At 34.8% G+C, this 17,699-nt stretch overlaps 3 protein-coding genes across 3 annotated transcripts; 2 read left to right on the forward strand and 1 right to left on the reverse strand.

Annotated features, from left to right (window-relative positions):
- Positions 1-1,842: 1,842 nt before the first annotated feature.
- On the reverse strand, positions 1,843-2,551 carry LOC129941969 (uncharacterized). The gene has a single exon (XM_056050757.1). It carries the CDS (start codon positions 2,529-2,531, stop codon positions 1,926-1,928), a length of 606 nt encoding a protein of 201 aa, XP_055906732.1. The 5' UTR covers positions 2,532-2,551; the 3' UTR covers positions 1,843-1,925.
- A 394-nt stretch (positions 2,552-2,945) lies between these two features.
- Positions 2,946-3,680, forward strand: LOC129941181 (uncharacterized). Its single transcript, XM_056049747.1, has one exon. It carries the CDS (start codon positions 3,009-3,011, stop codon positions 3,579-3,581), a length of 573 nt encoding a protein of 190 aa, XP_055905722.1. The 5' UTR covers positions 2,946-3,008; the 3' UTR covers positions 3,582-3,680.
- An 11,069-nt stretch (positions 3,681-14,749) lies between these two features.
- LOC129952266 (uncharacterized protein K02A2.6-like) lies at positions 14,750-16,503 on the forward strand. Its single transcript, XM_056064776.1, has 2 exons — positions 14,750-16,139; positions 16,193-16,503. The coding sequence occupies exons 1-2, from the start codon at positions 14,750-14,752 to the stop codon at positions 16,501-16,503; spliced, it is 1,701 nt and encodes a 566-aa protein (XP_055920751.1).
- Positions 16,504-17,699: the final 1,196 nt, after the last annotated feature.

A 17,699-nucleotide genomic window follows, 5' to 3' on the forward strand; every position in this document is an offset into this window, starting at 1 on the left:
CATGCGACTTCTTTAACATCGTTCTGGAAAGAATTGTGCAAAACTCAACCGTCAACATTAGAGGCACAATCTTCCAAAGTTCCATCCAATTACTCGGATACACAGATGATATTGACATAATTGGAAGATCAAAGCGTGATGTCAATGGAGTGTTTTTGAGCATTGCGACGGAAGCGAAGAAGATGGGTTAAGTGGTCAATGAGGGCAAGACCAAGTATATGCTGTCATCAAAAAAGGACACTGAACAACGACGTCTTGGACAAAATGCCACCATGTACAGCTATAACTTTTAGGTAGTTAAGGACTTTATCTACCTAGGAACCGCTATTAACACTGAAAATGACACCAGCGCTGAAATCAAACGAAGAATAACTTTTGCAAATCGCTGCTTCTTTGGACTTAGAAGGCAATTGAGAAGTAAAGTCCTCTCTCGAGCATCTAAAAAAATTTAAAAGATGTTTTTTGACTTCTTTTGCATATATATTTGACATTTAATTATTATCTGTAAAAAATTGGCTAAGAAGATTCAACCCAGACATTTCGCCTTTTAGGTGCCCCTTCCAATAATCTGTCAAAATGTAGCTTTTAATAAATACACCGAGCAATTTATCAGGCGTTAAATTTGCAAGCTTAATAATGTGAACTATGAAATAAATTTAAACTAGAGTTGCGTACTACTATAAGATTGTCTTGGCTAAAATGATTTGCAAAAATTGGTTTGACTAAGTTTTGGAGGGAATTTTGTATGGAAGCGAAATTTAAGCCCGAATTGCGCATAATGGCTTAAGAGTAGTTAACAAATTTTTCAAAAGTAATTCTTTGCAAACTTTTGCTAAATTGTAGGTGCTCAAATCTCCTTGCACACAAGATGACAAGGATGATTGATAGTTGCAAGTCATTGGGCCTTAGCCACCAATTTTTTTTTGTTTTTTTTATTTTTTTTTGTTGAAATGTAAAAGTTTGGCTGTCAATTTTTTCACAGTCGTTTGCAATTTTGTTCGATCTACATCTCTATACCCATGATAAAAATAGATATCGTCAAAACTGAACGAACTATAGTTTTGAGTGCGCTGCTTTCAGTTGAATACAAAAATATGATCAACTGACATTTTAAAAATATAGACTTTTCCTTTAGAGATATTTATGTCTTAGAAAGTACTGGTTAAGAAAATGTCTTATTATCTCATTTTTTAATTCAAAGTTATGTTGCTGCTTTCAATATCGTTTTGGATCGGATTTTCTGATTTGTGATACCTTATTAAACGAGTTGAGTATCAAAAATAAGTCAGCTTTCAAAAATAAAAATAGTTATTAGATGCTCGCAAAAAATCACATCTTAATTTTAACTTCAAAAATTATTTTTCAATAAGATTTTAAATTGTAGATTCACTTCTTCAAATCTAGTTTCTAATATGAAAATTTAAATTCAATTTCCTGGTCCTTCAAATTCAGCCACACACTGTTACCACAAATTCCTTTGGATTTCTTTTATTAAAGCCCAACGCTATTATAATTCATCCCTCTTAGAATTTGTTATGGAGAAAAAAAAACAATTTCACTTACACAGCTGTCAAAAATTTCACAAAAAATCAACCTTCCTTTGATGCAACTTGCCATGTAGACTTTAGCAGAAGATTTTTTATAAAAACAGGAAAATATGAACGAAACCCTACATCTACATATTAAGATCGAACGCTACAAGCGAATTGATCTTGTTCGTTTTGAGTAGCTCAAAATCCGTTCCTTAAAAGCAAACTAACCCAAGTTTTCCAAAAACGCAGCTTTTCTTTCTAAAAACAGCAAATAAATACATAAAAGGAGTATTTTTTCGTTTTTCAACAACTTTATTTTTCGTTTATAAAAATGGTAACACAATTCATCAAATGTATTTTATGTGGAAAACAAAAATATCTCTACCAATGTCTCTAAACGGGAATAGAGTAAAGGAGAGTGCCATCTTGCAAGAGAATTGGTTGTGCTATTAAATTCTGCCTCTGTACTTGAAGCCTAGCTGGCTGCCTTAATTTAGCTGACTTCGAGAATGCGGCTGGTCGTCTGAGTTGTGCTGCTGCTGCTGCTTGTGGTCTGCTTCTTTGACCTTTTAGTTGTACTAAACGAGATGATTGACGTTGGCCTGGGCGTCTTGAAACGAAAACTAGCCTCTCAGCTTCGGGTTCATCATCATCAGCTGCCTCTTCATCGTAATCTTCTTGTTGTGGAAATGCTTCTTCGGGTTGTGGGGGACCATAGGTTTGGTCAGGTGGTCCATAAGTCTGATCGGGAGTAGCGTATGTTGGTTCAGGGAATGGAGCTGCCTCTTGATTGGGAAGATCGAATGGAATGTCGGGTTTTTCTTCCGCTGCCGAAGGATATGGTGTTACTCCTACACTTCGATCGTCACTGGGTGCAACTTCCTGCCGGGCGAAGAAACGATTGCGATTTTGAAAGCGTTGGTTGAACCGACGAGGTGGCTCTGCTGCACCTGCCGCAATTAGACCAACTACCAGGACGATTTGAAAGAATTTTGCCATTGTAATAAATTACTTATGAAGTTATGATAGACAACTGATAGTCTTAGGATCGCTGTCTAAGTCTTTTATAGTATCCAAGTAACCTTCTCCTAAGCATATTCAATTTTTGTTAAATGAGTAATTGAAATTTGGCCCACCAAAAATTAACGTGTCTAAGTTTATGTGGAAAATCCAAAAGCCCAAAATATCTACAACCTCAACCCCATCCGAATTCACTGTTATAGTCTTCAAATAAAATTTTAAATTACCTATGACTATTGACTTTGTCCAATTAATTACTGAATGAATGGCTAAGAAAACCTTCACACACCCAGCACCGCAACATAAGCACGTCCGACTTCGCATATGGGGTCTTCCGACCGTTTTTGGAGTCCGTCAAAGACAAGTGAATTCATATAAAATGTGTTGTCCAACAAGTTGTTATTATCAGTTGATTAACATCTGTCTCCAAAACAACAAACAACGGCGTCAACCAGAATGGCTAGTCTTTTCCAAATCGTATTGGTGGTCTTAGCTGCCACATCTGCTATGGCAGAACCAGTGAGATTCAGGCAAAATTCTCGTGGTAGTAGATTCTTTGCTCGTCAAGAAGTGGCACCTAGTTCTCCTGCTCCAGCACCTGCTCCAGAAGATGCTCCTTACCCGGCAGCTGGCATTACACCTTCAATTCCATTCGAACTTCCCAATGAACCAACAACTGTTCAACCGGATAACACCTACCTTCCTCCGGCACCAGCTCCTACACCCGATAACACTTATGGCCCACCAGCAGAAACTTATGGACCACCTGCCCCACCTCAGCCAGACAATCAATATGGACCACCAGAAGCACCATCGGCACCAGCTGCCGAGGAACAATCCTTGGACATTGATCCCCGCAGTCAAAGAATCATTGTACGCCAACGAAACCAGAAAGCCTCGCTTATCCAGCAAAGACCACAAAGAATTAGATCCCAGCCATTGAGAGCAGCCAGAATTCAGTTAGAACCTGTAGAGATTATAAGATCCCGACCAGTCATTCATTACTCTGTGCAATATAAGAGTTTTTAGAGATCGACATTAGTGTTGGAGTGACCATCTTACTTGTTTTATAATTTTAAATTGTTGTTTATGGAAATCTATATAAATATACGAGTTTGTAAAAGCAAATATTTTTTGTTTTTTTGTCTTGTTCTTAATGATTCTGAAATTAAATTATATAAATATTAATCTCAATATAAATGGAATTTAATGCAAAGAGTTAAAGCTTTTAAGCTCCCCGAGTGTAAACAGAAATTCGGGTTTAAAACGTTTGGTGACAGTAACAAATTTTCATTTTTAAAAATATAAGTTTAAATTATTAAATTAAATCAGCCATTCGTTGATCGTTGGGCGTTCTTCTTTTGAAAAAGAAAAATGTTGGCAGATTAGTTGTGTGACAGATTAAACTTCAGATCTCTGTGATATTTTAAAATGGATAAGCGTAAGTCGCGTTTTAAAGTGAATTATAAAAAAAGTGTTTTATTTTATTTACCATATTTCTGGAAATTTCTTATTCTTAAAGTCACAATGACGTTTATTTAAATAAGCGTATAAAAATATGTTTGACAATTTCACGCAACAAACTATTTTAATATTTTTTTCAGCGTAACCCATCAAACAATTTGACAGTTCATGTAAATACTAAAATGTAAACAATACAAAATTTGAACACCATCAGTTCTGTAGAAATTAAATTTCATCATTAAAATGTTTAAGTTGTATGTATGTATGTAGGTGTTTTAAATGAATTTGGCTTCAAATGTATTGTTTGTTATTGAAAGAAAAATTGACATTAGAAATCACCATTTATATGTATGTATGTATCTTTTGCTTAAAATTGAGCAGTAACATGTTTAAAAATTAAAAACAAAAATTTTACTAATAGCTATAAACGGCCGCGGCCCGTTTCAACTTTTTTGGTTGCAAAAATTAAATTTCTCCTAAACGAATAAAGATATTGCTTACATTTTTTTTTTATTTTGAAGGAAATTTCCAAGGCTATAAAAATTGTGAAGACTTTCGAAAAAAACTGTTTACAATATTCAAGAGTACATATTGTATTTTGGTGATGTATCAAAAGTCAAATAGTGAAAAAGAAATAAAGACAAAACAAATGAATACATAAACACTAAATTTCTTGAAAATTATCATCTTTCCGATCTTTTTGGCTTGTCACATGCCTTAAGGAAGAAATAAGTGGATCCAAAGAGGGTGCAAGCATGTTAAATAGGTCCTCATTCTGCCGAATCCTTGAAACTTTACACGTATTCTGATATCGATATTTCTTTAAGTCTTTATTTTTGCATTCCTGGGCTTCTTCTGAAAGTTCTCCAAGTGGTAGTGATTGTTATTCAATGATATTTTAACTATGAACCAATACTTTGTGTAGAGTAGGTGTGAGTAGTTTTTCAGGATACTTTTGCCGTTTTCTTAGTGTACTGCCCAAATTTAACTGCATTCACTACTTCTCTGCAATTCAAAACGTTCAATATTACTTTGCGCTTCATTATAACTTCTCCATTGACTCCAGTTATTCGAGCGGTGGAATCTGACTGTTCAAAAATTCTTCTTGAAGTGTTTCCGTCATTATTGGTTCCAAACCCTTGGTTTGGTTTATCTACATCAAGGCAAATATCATCGCGAAAAGGCCTTTGGATCTCTTGTTTTCTTCTTTTTTCCGCCTCCTTGGTCCCAATTTGTTGACTTTGTTTCCGTTAATTCGTTGATTTACAGTTATAGTGGTTTCTTCATTAAGTTTATATATTGTTGGTTGAATATCTGCTATTTGACTTTTAATATTATTGAATATGGTATTTATGATGCCACTAGTCTATTTAACATATTGGAATATAATGGGCCAAAAGAAATTAACTGATGATAAGCGAGGGTTCCTCCAAAGTTCACCAATTGCACTATTGAGTCGAAGTAGGAGAACTGATGCATGTATGCGTCTGTTTCAGCATCGGTTGTATTTAGTTTTTGCTGGTAGGAACTTTGTCCAGATGATCCATCGCAGCCCCATTTACTCTGTAATGTTAGACTTCTTGGAAGTGCAATTATTTGATCCTCCGTATTGCTTTTTATTAGCCACATTGCTGTAGGATCTATCATGTTTTGAAGTTTCACTCTAGCTAATATTTCCGGGACTTCGCAGTTTTCGGGAACTGCTTCTTTTTTCGTAACTGTAATCATACTGTAGGATGGCAAGACATCTATGTAGTGATGTCTTAACAAAGTTCTTAGGATTTAATATTTTTCTTTTGAGACTCCCAAACAAAGCTAATGCGTTCTCATGTGTGTGTTTTATGGGATTGTGTTGGGGAGTGTGAATGCTTTCCTTGACTCTTTTGGCACGAAGTGGACTTGCAGAAGATATTCCCTGAATTATATCACTCTTCCCCTTTTCATAGTCCTTATTGTATCTTATACTCAAAGCTTCAGAGAGATGTTCTGAATATATCTCCTTTGTAGGTTTGATTAGTTTTTGTTTTTAGTAAATGTTGCGCACTCATTGACTGGCTTCCTTGGTCTTCCTCTTGATGTACATATTTGGGATATCACACGCTTCTTCTGTTTGTCAGGTATTGATATGCAGAGATAAGGAAAGCCATTCTACATTTTGTTTGAAGTTATTTCTCGATCTTTTGGCTGCTATCCATTTTCTATCAAGGTTGTAATAAAATTGTTTTAATATCTGTTTGATTGCATTTGCATCTGGTAGTTCGTATTTACTTTCCACGGAAGATATAAACTCATTACAAGTGCTAGCATTGACAAAAATTCAAACAAATCCTCATTTGGAATATACATTTTAAATTGTTTTGAAAAATAAAAGCAACTACTCGAACGATCGTTTAAATTCTAAATGATTATTGTAGTCTAATATTCCATCTTTTTATACCTAAGAGTAAATATCTGCACTGAAGACTCTTTAATCCTTATATTAGTTATGCTTAAAGACACCCTAATAAAAGTACTTGACTGTCTTCCTTTATACTAACATATTCCAAAATTGTTTTATCCTTAAATCTTATCAATACATTTTTAATCCTTATCAATAAAAGTATCTGAGCATAATTCATTAAGCCATCTTGGCCCTTTTGTGTTCATCCTGTCTATTAACGATGTATCGTCATGTCTACGCTCAAGTGGACTTCTCATTTTTGCTGACGATATGAAGATTTTTAAAATAATAAAGTCCAACCATGATCGTATTCTTTTACAAGCCGACATTGATAGTTTCACATTTTGGTGTGGGAAAAATAGCCTTTTACTCAACCCTTTAAAATTCCAGACTATAACTTTCACTAAAAAACTAATCAGTAACATATTTGACTACTGTATATCACAGCAAAAACTCTGTCGTGTCTCCACATTTAAAGATTTAGGTGTACATTTCTGTTCAAACTTAGAGTTTATACATCACATTTATTTTATTGTTAATAAGGCAAGTTCTATGCTTGTTTTTATAAAACGCTGGGCAAAGGAGTTCAATGATCCCTATGTTACCCTTTCTTTGTAATTGCCATGTTCGTCCTCATCTTGAATATGCTTCGCTGGTATGGACTCCCTATTACGAAATTCATAGAAAACGTATTGAATCAATTCAACATAATTTCATTCGCTTTGCCCTTAAAGGTCTTCCTTGGGAAGATCCCTATGATCTGCCTCCCTATGAACATCGTATTCTACTTCTTCAAATACAATCTCTCCATCAAAGGCGTGTTAATAATGACTTAGTATTTTTTCATCAACTCATTAATGGTGAAATTGATGCACCTCATTTGCTTTCTTGTGTACATCTGAATTACCGGGGCGGAACTCATCACCTGCGCATATTTGATTTTATACATATTGACTTCCATAGAACTAACTATGGCAAGAATGAAGCTTAAAGTCGAATGAGCATTTTATATAACTTAAACTGTTCATCGATAGATTTCAATTTAAATAAGGTGGGATTAAAATCATTGTTTAGAACCAGTGCTCCACTATCGTAAACGTTCTCATTTTATTTTTTGTTCTCTAATAGTTAAATGTTAATTTTGTTTTGTATTTTGTGCGTGTGTTAGCCTATAATTGTATTATTTTTTACTAACAACTAACACATGCACTTATGATGAGCCTCTGATCGTAATTTGACGCTTGCTATAAGCTTACTACTTTCTGAAATTCTGAAGTGTAAAAATTTAAAACTTTTAAAAAAATTAGCTCTAAAACTCTTGAAAATCTTAGGAAATAACCATAAAATAAAATCATCTTTTTTAAATCCACCACACACAAAACAGAGAAATCGTATTTCCAAAGAATTTTCCATGAAAAAAGAGGAGAAAAAGCAAAGCATTTTATGAAAACAAAAACTTAAAGCGTTTCAAACCCTTTTTCTTCTTTTAACATTCAAAGTTAAGAAAAAAAAAATTTAAAAAATTTGGAATGCTCTATAATACACACCAATAACCCAAATTGAATAATTTTTTCGATTACTCGAGCATCAAATATTTGTGAATCCAGTGAACTTAAAAGTTTTGCATTATAGACACACTCGAAACTAAATATTGCAAGCAGTTTTGCATAAACGGACCACTGTGGCCCTTAAAAAATAGTTGCAAAGCTCCTGGTTATTTAATCTAATTTAATGGCGTAAGTTAAATGGTTGTTTATAATTCATTTTCAATGATTTTAAAAAATGACCTGTCAAAATAATTCCAATGATTGGGCTTTAATCATGGAAACCAACTTACTTTCATCCTTTTGAGCTTTCTTGAAGTAAAATATGATATTTTCAATTCTAAGCAGTTTTTCGGGTGCTTACCTGAAAATCAGAATAATCCTTTATTTTGGTAATTGATGCTTAGACTTCTTTTTTGATATGAATGCAATAAATCACAAGAAGTTGTAAATTTTTCAGAAATTTAGATAAACTATGATTTGAAATGGTATGTAAATGCATGAACTTTGCCAAATGCAGCGAAAAAGTAGAAAATCTGTGTTTGACGAATACAAATCAAAATTAAATTGATTTATTTGACAAATGAAAACTCCCTTCGTTAAGAATTTTTCATCGCCATTTGGTTTACTGTTGGAGTAGGATCATTCCACTTTATGCTTTCGCTTATCAATTACAATAACATATACTTTTTAAGAAAACATTGGGCATTCCTTATGTTTCATGTAGCCACCAAATAATAATATTAACCAATTAATAAAAAAAATAAACATGAAATTTCGTATAAATAAAGATCTTTATTTTGTCATTTCATTCGTCATTTCTTATCACCTTTAAAAATTATAGTCATTAACCAAAAATAGAGTAAACAATTCGTCCATCGGCCAGAAGAATAGGCTGAGCAAGAAGCTGTTGCTGGAGTTGTAGTGGCTGAACTTGTTGGAGTGGTTGCAATAAAGCTGCAGATTTCAATGGTGCTATTCGCTTCACAGAGCTCAGTTTTTCGCTTCGTCTTTGCTGCACCAGTCTACTACTGCCCTTTAAAGCTGTCAAACGTGTGAGGGCAGGGTCAACACCACCAGAATTGTCCTGAGGCTGGACGGATTCCGACTGAAACTCCGTCAAACCTTCATCTTCGCTGTCATCAAAGGATGGGTCAAATTCAACATCTGGCTTGTCTCCTGCTGCTGGGTAGGGAGTCGCGGACGGAATATCTTCGGCAACTTCTTGCCTTGCCAAAAACCTGCTCCTATTCCTCAAGAAACGACCCGATGATGACCCAGGAACATTTGCTGAATTTACAAGAACACAACAAACAAGCAACACCCCGATGCTAAGGAACTTCGACATCTTCTTTTTATTGAATTTGGAGTAAAATATTAAATTACTACGATGTGGCGGCGGCGATTGTTGTTTTCTTATTCGTTTTCGGTGAAAACACAAATGTCGGACAACTGATAGCAATTTAACAGCACCCGAGGTATATAAACGATTTGTTTGGGTTTATTTAGTAAGAAATTTTTGAACACGCACTCAGGAAGGTAACGTAAGCCATGTTAGGGAGGATATAAATACAACATGTTTACACTGTTGTACGTGACCTGTAAGCTCAGTGATTTAATTATGAATGGATTCATATACCAACGAGTCATTCAGCCACCTCTCTTATTTTATAGAATTTTCAAGTACTTTGTATGCAGAAGAAAAACCATTTATTTATTTTGTGTAAGTTAAGCACTTAAAAGCTGTGTTTTCAAGGCAAGTTGTCTGGTTTGAGAGTGCATTTAAAATAACACACACAAAAAAGTGTGAAGGACTTGTATGAATGAAAATTTAAGGTTCTTCGCAGCAAAGCAGAATAAAAGAAATATAATTATTGATCCGGAAGAAAACCGAAAATTGATTATTAGTATGACTTTTCTCAAGCTGTTTCACTAATTTTATAAGGTTTTTCGTTTTAGGAAACAAAATGAGGTCAAATTTAAAGGTACAGGAGGTGAAGTTAGGTTAAGTGTGTCAAAAAACTCAAGTTCATGTCTGAATGTTATTAGTTTCCATATTAAAACAGTGGAAAAATCAAACCCAGAGCTTTCGAAATTTTAAATGTACATTCAAAAGCTTGACATTAAATGTACGGAACTTTGAAATAATCGGTAGATCACGATTGATCCAATTTTCAGCATACAATTTAGCAACAAAATTTTCTTATTTACTTTGTCTCATTTAAAATGCTTCTACACCTTTTCCGGGTTTTACCGAAGCCATTTAGTTTGGCATTCAAGGTTCCGGGCGTCCAGGACGTTGTAAGTTTCGTTAAGAGTTTGAATGGATCTCTGTTCAAGTTTAAAGTTAGGACCTAAACAAACATAAACCCTAAAGCAAGTTGTATTTTTTAGTTCCAAAATATATACCTTAGAACCAATAAGGTTTTATGAGTCAAAGGCTTAAATTGACTATTTTTTTTTATTTTCAAGTCATTTCCTTAATCATAAGAAATACATTTTTTCAAATTGACACCAACTACAATGTTTTTCAAAAGGCTTTTGGTCTCGCTCAACATCATATACTGATAAAGAAACTTGAAAAAAAAACAGAAATTAATATATCAAAATTGGTGACAAATTATCAAAACAAATAGTAAACTTCTCAGATATACCTCAAAGTAGTCACCTTGGACCGCTTCTGTTCATTTTTATTAACGACTTCATCTTAAGGTTTTTAACTGTATACATTTTGTATATGATACAAACAAAATGTTTTAACTGGTCTAAATAAAATCCTTCAATGGTGGAACCTGAATTCATTTTTTTAACTTCCCATAGAAGTTATAGTAAAGGGTCCGATTTGTCAAATTAAAAATTTTGAAATTTCTCGACGTTTCAAGGTCCCTAGAGTCGAAATAAAATTTGTTTAGAAAAATGTCTATGCGTGCGTGTGTACGTACGTTAGTACGTCCATACGTTCGCGACGTTTTTTTCGTCGTCCATAGCTCAAGAACCAGAAGAGATATCGACTTCAAATAAATTTTGTTGTACAGATAATAATGTAAAAAGATGCAGAAAGAGCTCTCAAAAAATTGCGTTGCTGGTTTTTTGTTTACTATATCAGTTTAAGAAAAGTGAACATTTTGGTTAACCCTAATATATCTCACCAACCACTAACGCTAGAGACTTGAATTACATTTTATATTTTCATATTTTATATTATAACGTGATACCAAAAAATATATTTTGGAAAAATTCCAATTAACGTTTTTTTTTATAAATCAAAGAAATTGAAACAAAAAAATTTTGTCATCTCGAAAATTTTACTAATAAAAAACGATTTTATCTTCAAAACAATTTTGTGCAACGAGAAATAACTTTTTCAATGTCTTCTAAAATGTTGAGTAATATTGAATTGACAGTTTCTTTTCATAAAAAATAAAACCTACAAAAAATAATACGCAAAATTTGTAAAAATTGATGTTCGGTCGATATCTCGTGAATTATAGAAAACAATGATTTCAAATTAATTTCATTCGTCCAATTAGTGTTTGTTTATATAAGAAATAAAAACTTTTAAGAAATGCTACTAAAACTAGTAAACATTGGTAAACGACTAAAAATCTCGTTAGCAACAATAGATTTTGAAATAAAACTAAAAAAATAAAACTAAAAAAAATTAACAAAACGTTGTTGGTCATTTTTAAACTTTTTAGAATAATTCAACTGATGACTTTTTTTAAGCAAGACAAATCGACAGACGGGATGGGTAGTTATCAGTGTGGGTCGTATTCCAGCCTCCTTTTTAACATGATACCCACTCTTTACAAAAGAGTATCAGAAGGATGTCGTAGTGATTTCCGACAAAGGGAAAACTTGACGTTCGGTTTTATGTTATGAGAAAAACTCTATCAGAGTAAGACAATTGCTGGGTGTACTTTTAGTTTATGATGTCCTCAATTATTTTATTATGTTATGTTTATTATGTACATATGCTTGCAGTTTGTGACCAAGAAAAGGTGATTTTTTATATGTTCCATATCATATTTCAATTTATGCTAATCACAGCCCAATCACAAGCACGCGCATTGATTTAATTGAATTTAATTGAGCAACTGATTTAAATATCAAGAGAAATTAAATTAAATCATAACGTAAACCTGTTGCAAAGCTTGTGTCATATAAAATATTTAACGTAATTAATAAACCCTTTTTAAAATTATATATAAATATTACATTTTTTAGTTTTAATAAATTCTTGTATCTTGAGAGACTTGAAAGGTAATAAGTAACTAAAGCTCTAAGAGCAACGTGAATTGTCTGTTCGGTTGTTATTTGGGAGGGCAAAATAAATTATCTTCAATTGCTTAATAATTACGTATACGCCTCAGTGATCCTGCTTTTTTTTTTTTAATTTTCGAGTAAAAGTGAAAAAAATTTTCAAAAGTAATTTTTTGTCATAATGTTTTGTCCGACATTGTGACTTTTTCAGAAAGATTGTAGAAACTTAATTGTGTGTATGAGGTTTAAAATCTTTAACTGTTGGAAATACTTATTCATATTGCAAGTGTAACATTTATTTACAGGGCCGGATTCGATTCTTGTCACTACTAAGGCATAACACCTGTAGTGGCGTGTATCGAATACCATTCTGTGGTTCAACTAAGTAATATTTTTCTTATAGTCTTCGTCTGTTTTGGTTTTTGTGTTTCTTTTATTTGCAATGGCTGAAAATTTCAGGGTAGATTATTGTAATATTCGTGGGCTTAGATCGAATTTTATTTCTGTGTACTCCCATACTGCTTTAAACAGGCCAGCTGTATTGGTACTAAGTGAAACAAAAGTGGGTGAGGATTCCGATCCCACTGAATTCTTTATTTAAGGGTATAACTTGGTGCCATTATTCTTTTCCCACCATGGTCTCGCTATATACATTAGGAATGATGTTGCTTATCAGTTTTTGCCACAATATGGTTTCTGCACCAATTCTTTTTTCAATTTTATGTGGTTTAAAATTTCCGTGAACAAGCAAATCATTCACTATTGCTTTCTTTATCGAAGCCCAAATCTAGACAGAGTATGAACTTCTCGTGAATTTGATGCTTTGTCTGATTCCATCCAAAGAATTGTTTCGTCCTATCCTCGCACTGAAATCGTTGTTACGGGCGATTTCAATGTACACAATTCTTCATGGCTTCAACATTCGGGCCAGTCAACACCAGAAGGAGTATGTGCTGAGATCTTCGCTGAGTTAAACCACCTAACTCAGCTGGTCAACGAGCCCACTCAAATATCCTAAGAGAACCGTTTGGCAATACGAGAAAGCCAACTGGGACGGTCTCAATAATTACTTCAGGATCTTTAACTGGTCACTATGCTTCCTCGATAGTGACGTTAACGCGAGCGCTGATATGATCACAAGTTTGATTCTCCTGGGAATGGGAACTTTTATCCCTAATAGGGTTAAAAGCATCAGACCTAAGGAAAACGCATGGTTCGATGCGAGCTGTTAAGAAGGTAAGTTTCCGTTGTTTTAAAGCCAATCCAACTGAGGAAAACCAGAATAAGTTCAAGCAAGCCAGAAAGGCCTGCAACGCCCATATTCGACGGACCAAATTTTTACATGACCAAAAATTACGGCAAAAAATACTGCAATGTCCCAAAGGCAGTAAAAATTTTTGGTCATTTGTAAAAAATATGAGGAATTCTTCCTCTTCTTCGGTTCCTACGCTCGTTGTGAATGACACTCCATTTGTTAGCTCTTTAGAGAAAGCAAATGTCTTTGCTAGGCAGTTTGCCGCCAACTCAACTCTGCCAGTGAGTGTTATGACTCCGCCTGTACTTCAACAAATTAATCATTCTATGGGGCAAATCTTTTTTCGCACTCGTACTGTAGCGAGAGTCCTAAAAGATCTTAACATACACAAATCTGCTGGTCCGGATGGTATCTCCGCTATTGTTCTGAAGAGGTGTTCTTCATCGCTGGCAAAACCACTGCCTAAGCTTTTTCATCTGTCCTACTCCTCAGGTCTCGTTCCGAGCGGATAGAAAACCGCATTTGTCCAGCCTATTCCCAAAAAAGGCGAATCTTCCTCACCGAATAATGACCGACAGTATGGCTTTCGTAGCAATAGGTCCGAACAGTGGAACAAATCTTTACATAGTTTTGGAGAAAATAAGATTATTGCACTAGATATTTCAAAAGCATTTGATAGGGCTTGGCATCAGGCTCTCTTATCGAAAATGCGTGCTTTCGGTTTGCATGAATCCCTAATTCATTGGATTAGTAATTACCTTTCGAATCGTTCAATACAAGTTGTATTGGATGGATTCAAGTCTGAAAACCATAAAATAAATGCTGGTGTGCCCCAGGGATCTATTCTATCTCCAACACTCTTTCTTATTTTTATTAATGATCTCCTGTCTGCAACATTTAATCCAATACATTGTTTCGCTGGCGAAAGTACTCTTAGCTTTTCATATTTGTTTTCAGATTCACATCTGTTGGCAACGCCATAATTATTACATATTATCGATATTTTGACATTTATATTAGTTTTCATTCATTCTTACTTCTTATTCTTTCTTTTTAATCTGAACCTTTGTACCAGCTAGACGCAATAAAACACGTGAATTAAATATATTGTATTTCTTAATAATTTATTTTCTCTTTTGAACAGAATAATTTGTGTGATCACAAGAGATCACAACAGTGGCGACGAGGATATTAGGCATTTATCAAATTTAAAAAATTCATTTGTCTCATCATGGAAGAAATTTTCCAAACGTTGCTCAAGCAGATGCAGGAGCAGCAGCACAAAGACAATCTGGCCATGCAAACGTTGGTCTCGCAGCTACTATCACAGCAGTCAGTAGCAACACCTAACCTAGACAATGTTAAAGTGGAGAGCAAAAGCCCAGAGTTTATAATGGAAGCACTCGCATCCAACATTACAGAGTTTTGCTTTGACATCGAAAACAACCTCACTTTCGACACATGGTATGCTCGTTATGAAGATCTTTTCGAAATCGATGCTTCAAAATTGGACGATGCAGCCAAAGTCAGGCTTTTATTGAGAAAACTCAATTCCATCGTTCACAGCAAGTATATCAACTACATTCTGCCAAAGCACCCTCGTGATCATACGTTCAAGGAAACTGTGCAGAAGCTCACTCAACTATTTGGCTTCAAAACATCACAATTCAATCTTAGATATAACTGTCTACAGCTCACAAAAGAATCACATTGTGATTTCATCACATACGCAGGTATAGTGAACAAGCATTGCGAACAGTTCAAGCTAAGAGATCCAACCCTAGATCAATTCAAATGCTTGATATATGTAATGGGAATGAAATCAGCATCTGACTTCGAGGTCCGCACCAAAATGCTAACAAAGTTGGACAGTGAAGGTTCTACCATTACGTTAGACATTTTATCAAGAGAGTGTCAACGTTTAATCAATTTAAAAACAGACACAGCACTTATCGAGAATGTCAAAACCGATGCTGTAGTGAACCGACTACACACAACAAACAGCAGTAGCAACAAGTCAAAAGCTATCCCAAAATCTCCATGCTGGTTCTGTGGAAACATGCATTTCGCCCGCGATTGCTCATATACAAAACACAAATGTTTACAATGTAACAACATATGCCATAAAGAAGGGTACTGCAATGCGGGGAAAAAGAAGAAATATCAAACTCACAAAAACAACAGACCTAAAGCAAAGACGAATTTAAACAACAACAAAACATTCAGGCCAGAATTAAAAAGCATTTTCATCTCCAACAAAATCGAACCATCACAGAGAAAGTACGTGAGCCTCAACATAAATGGTACAAACATCCACTTGCAGTTGGACACAGCATCCGAAATTACAATAATATCAGAGAAAATCTTCAAAAATATTAATGTTCCACGTGTTGACAAAGTTTCACACACAGCCCGAAGTGCAACCGGCAAATTACCATTGTCAGCCCAATTTGATTGCAATGTCAAATTCAGAACTAGACAGGCATATTCTACATGTTATGTCACTCCAATCAAAAATTTAAACGTAATGGGGCTCGACTGGATTAAGGCATTAAATCTTGAAGAAATGTCAATAAGTACAATCTGCAATCAAGTCACAAGAGAAGCTGAAAACAAAAAAAGTAAAAATGAATCTATTCAAAAAATATTTCACTTTTAAAACTTTCTTTTCCAGAAGTTTTCAACGATTCTTTAGGCCTGTGTAACAAAACAAAAGCACACCTGGTGACAATGCCAAACATCCAACCAGTTTTACGACCAAAGCGTCCAGTCGCTTATGCTGTCAAAGATCTCGTTGAAGCGGAGCTGCAGCGTCTACAAGACACCAATGTGATTTCGCCAGTTAACTACTCGGAGTGGGCCGCTCCTATAGTTGTCATAAGGAAATCGAATGGAAGCATACGCATTTGTGCAGATTTTTCCAGAAAGTCATCAGTACCGTCTGCCATTGCCAGAGGATATTTTCGCAAGGCTGGCCAATGCTAGATTTTTTAGTCACATCCTCTTCCTCGGATGTGGAACTGCAACGACAAAATATGATAAGCTCATTTAATTCCGACCTAAACAGCATTGTACAATGGGGAATAAGAAACAGCGTGGAATTTAATGCTTCGAAAACGCAATGCTGTCTTGTATCGTTAAAGCGAAATATACCCCCAATGCCATTATCCATAAATGGCACTTGCATCGAGGAAACTGAACATCTCGATATTCTTGGTATGTGTATCACCAACTACCTTTTGTGGAACGATCACATAAGCGATGTCGCCAAAAATGCCGCAAGATGTTTGGGTTTTCTAAGGCGATGCAAGAAGTTTTTCTCCTCCTCTGATCTGGCTGTTATTTACAAGACTTATATACGTCCAAAGCTTGAGTATAACTCCCATATCTGGGCTGGTGCTATTGCAACTTACTTAAGCCTATTGGATAGTATTGAACGTAGAGCATTTAGATCGATTGGTGATATTACCATCATAAGATCATTTACGTCACTTGAACATCGTCGAAATGTTTCTTGTCTCACGCTTTTTTACCGTTATTTTAATGGTTCATGCTCTAGTGAAATAGCCAGCTGCATTCCTCCTCTTAAACAGTTCAACCGTAATACTCGCGCTTCTAGGAATGCTCATCAATATACCCTCGAGCCCATCTTCGGTCGTACTGTCAAGTACAGAGATTCGTTCTTTAGCCGTACTATGCGAATGTGGAAGCCTTGCCACACTCTGTCTTTCCCAGCTATTGCAATATTCAGGAATTCAAAACCAATGTGCACCGACATCTCCTTTCAACCCCTCTCTCCTAGTGCTCACACTGTGTCTACATAATAAGGGTAATATATCCCCTTAAGTGTGCGCTTATTATAAAAAAAAATATTTTTAAAATGTTAACTTCCTCTGAATCACTTCTTTGTTTGGTTTGTTCTTGTTGTAAAAATACCAATATACACAACCAAGTCATGTTGGCCCTTCACTGGCTATAAACGAAAAGCAAATTTAAATGTTGACCTCTGAAGGCCTACAATCCTCACTCTTTTAAATTATAGTCGTCAAAAAGTAATTAACAAATTAATTTATTTCTGTCTACTACAAAGTACGATCAAGTTTAATAAGTAGTATGTTTAGGTACTGGCGTCACGTTCAGTCAACTCGAATGTCATTCTAAAGTTATGGATTGGATTGCCT

The sequence above is a fragment of the Eupeodes corollae genome, chromosome 1 (assembly GCF_945859685.1).
Source record: "Eupeodes corollae chromosome 1, idEupCoro1.1, whole genome shotgun sequence".
Taxonomy (NCBI): domain Eukaryota; kingdom Metazoa; phylum Arthropoda; class Insecta; order Diptera; family Syrphidae; genus Eupeodes; species Eupeodes corollae.

What these genes read in the sequence shown, in the direction of transcription:
- LOC129941969 (XM_056050757.1), bottom strand. Translation starts at nt 2,531, where the DNA reads ATGGCAAAATTCTTTCAAATCGTCCTGGTAGTTGGTCTAATTGCGGCA.
- LOC129941181 (XM_056049747.1), top strand. Translation starts at nt 3,009, where the DNA reads ATGGCTAGTCTTTTCCAAATCGTATTGGTGGTCTTAGCTGCCACATCT.
- LOC129952266 (XM_056064776.1), top strand. Translation starts at nt 14,750, where the DNA reads ATGGAAGAAATTTTCCAAACGTTGCTCAAGCAGATGCAGGAGCAGCAG. An exon ending in AGAAGCTGAAAACAAAAAAA is followed by an intron (nt 16,140 to 16,192) that starts GTAAAAATGAAT and finishes TTTCTTTTCCAG; the next exon opens with AAGTTTTCAACGATTCTTTA.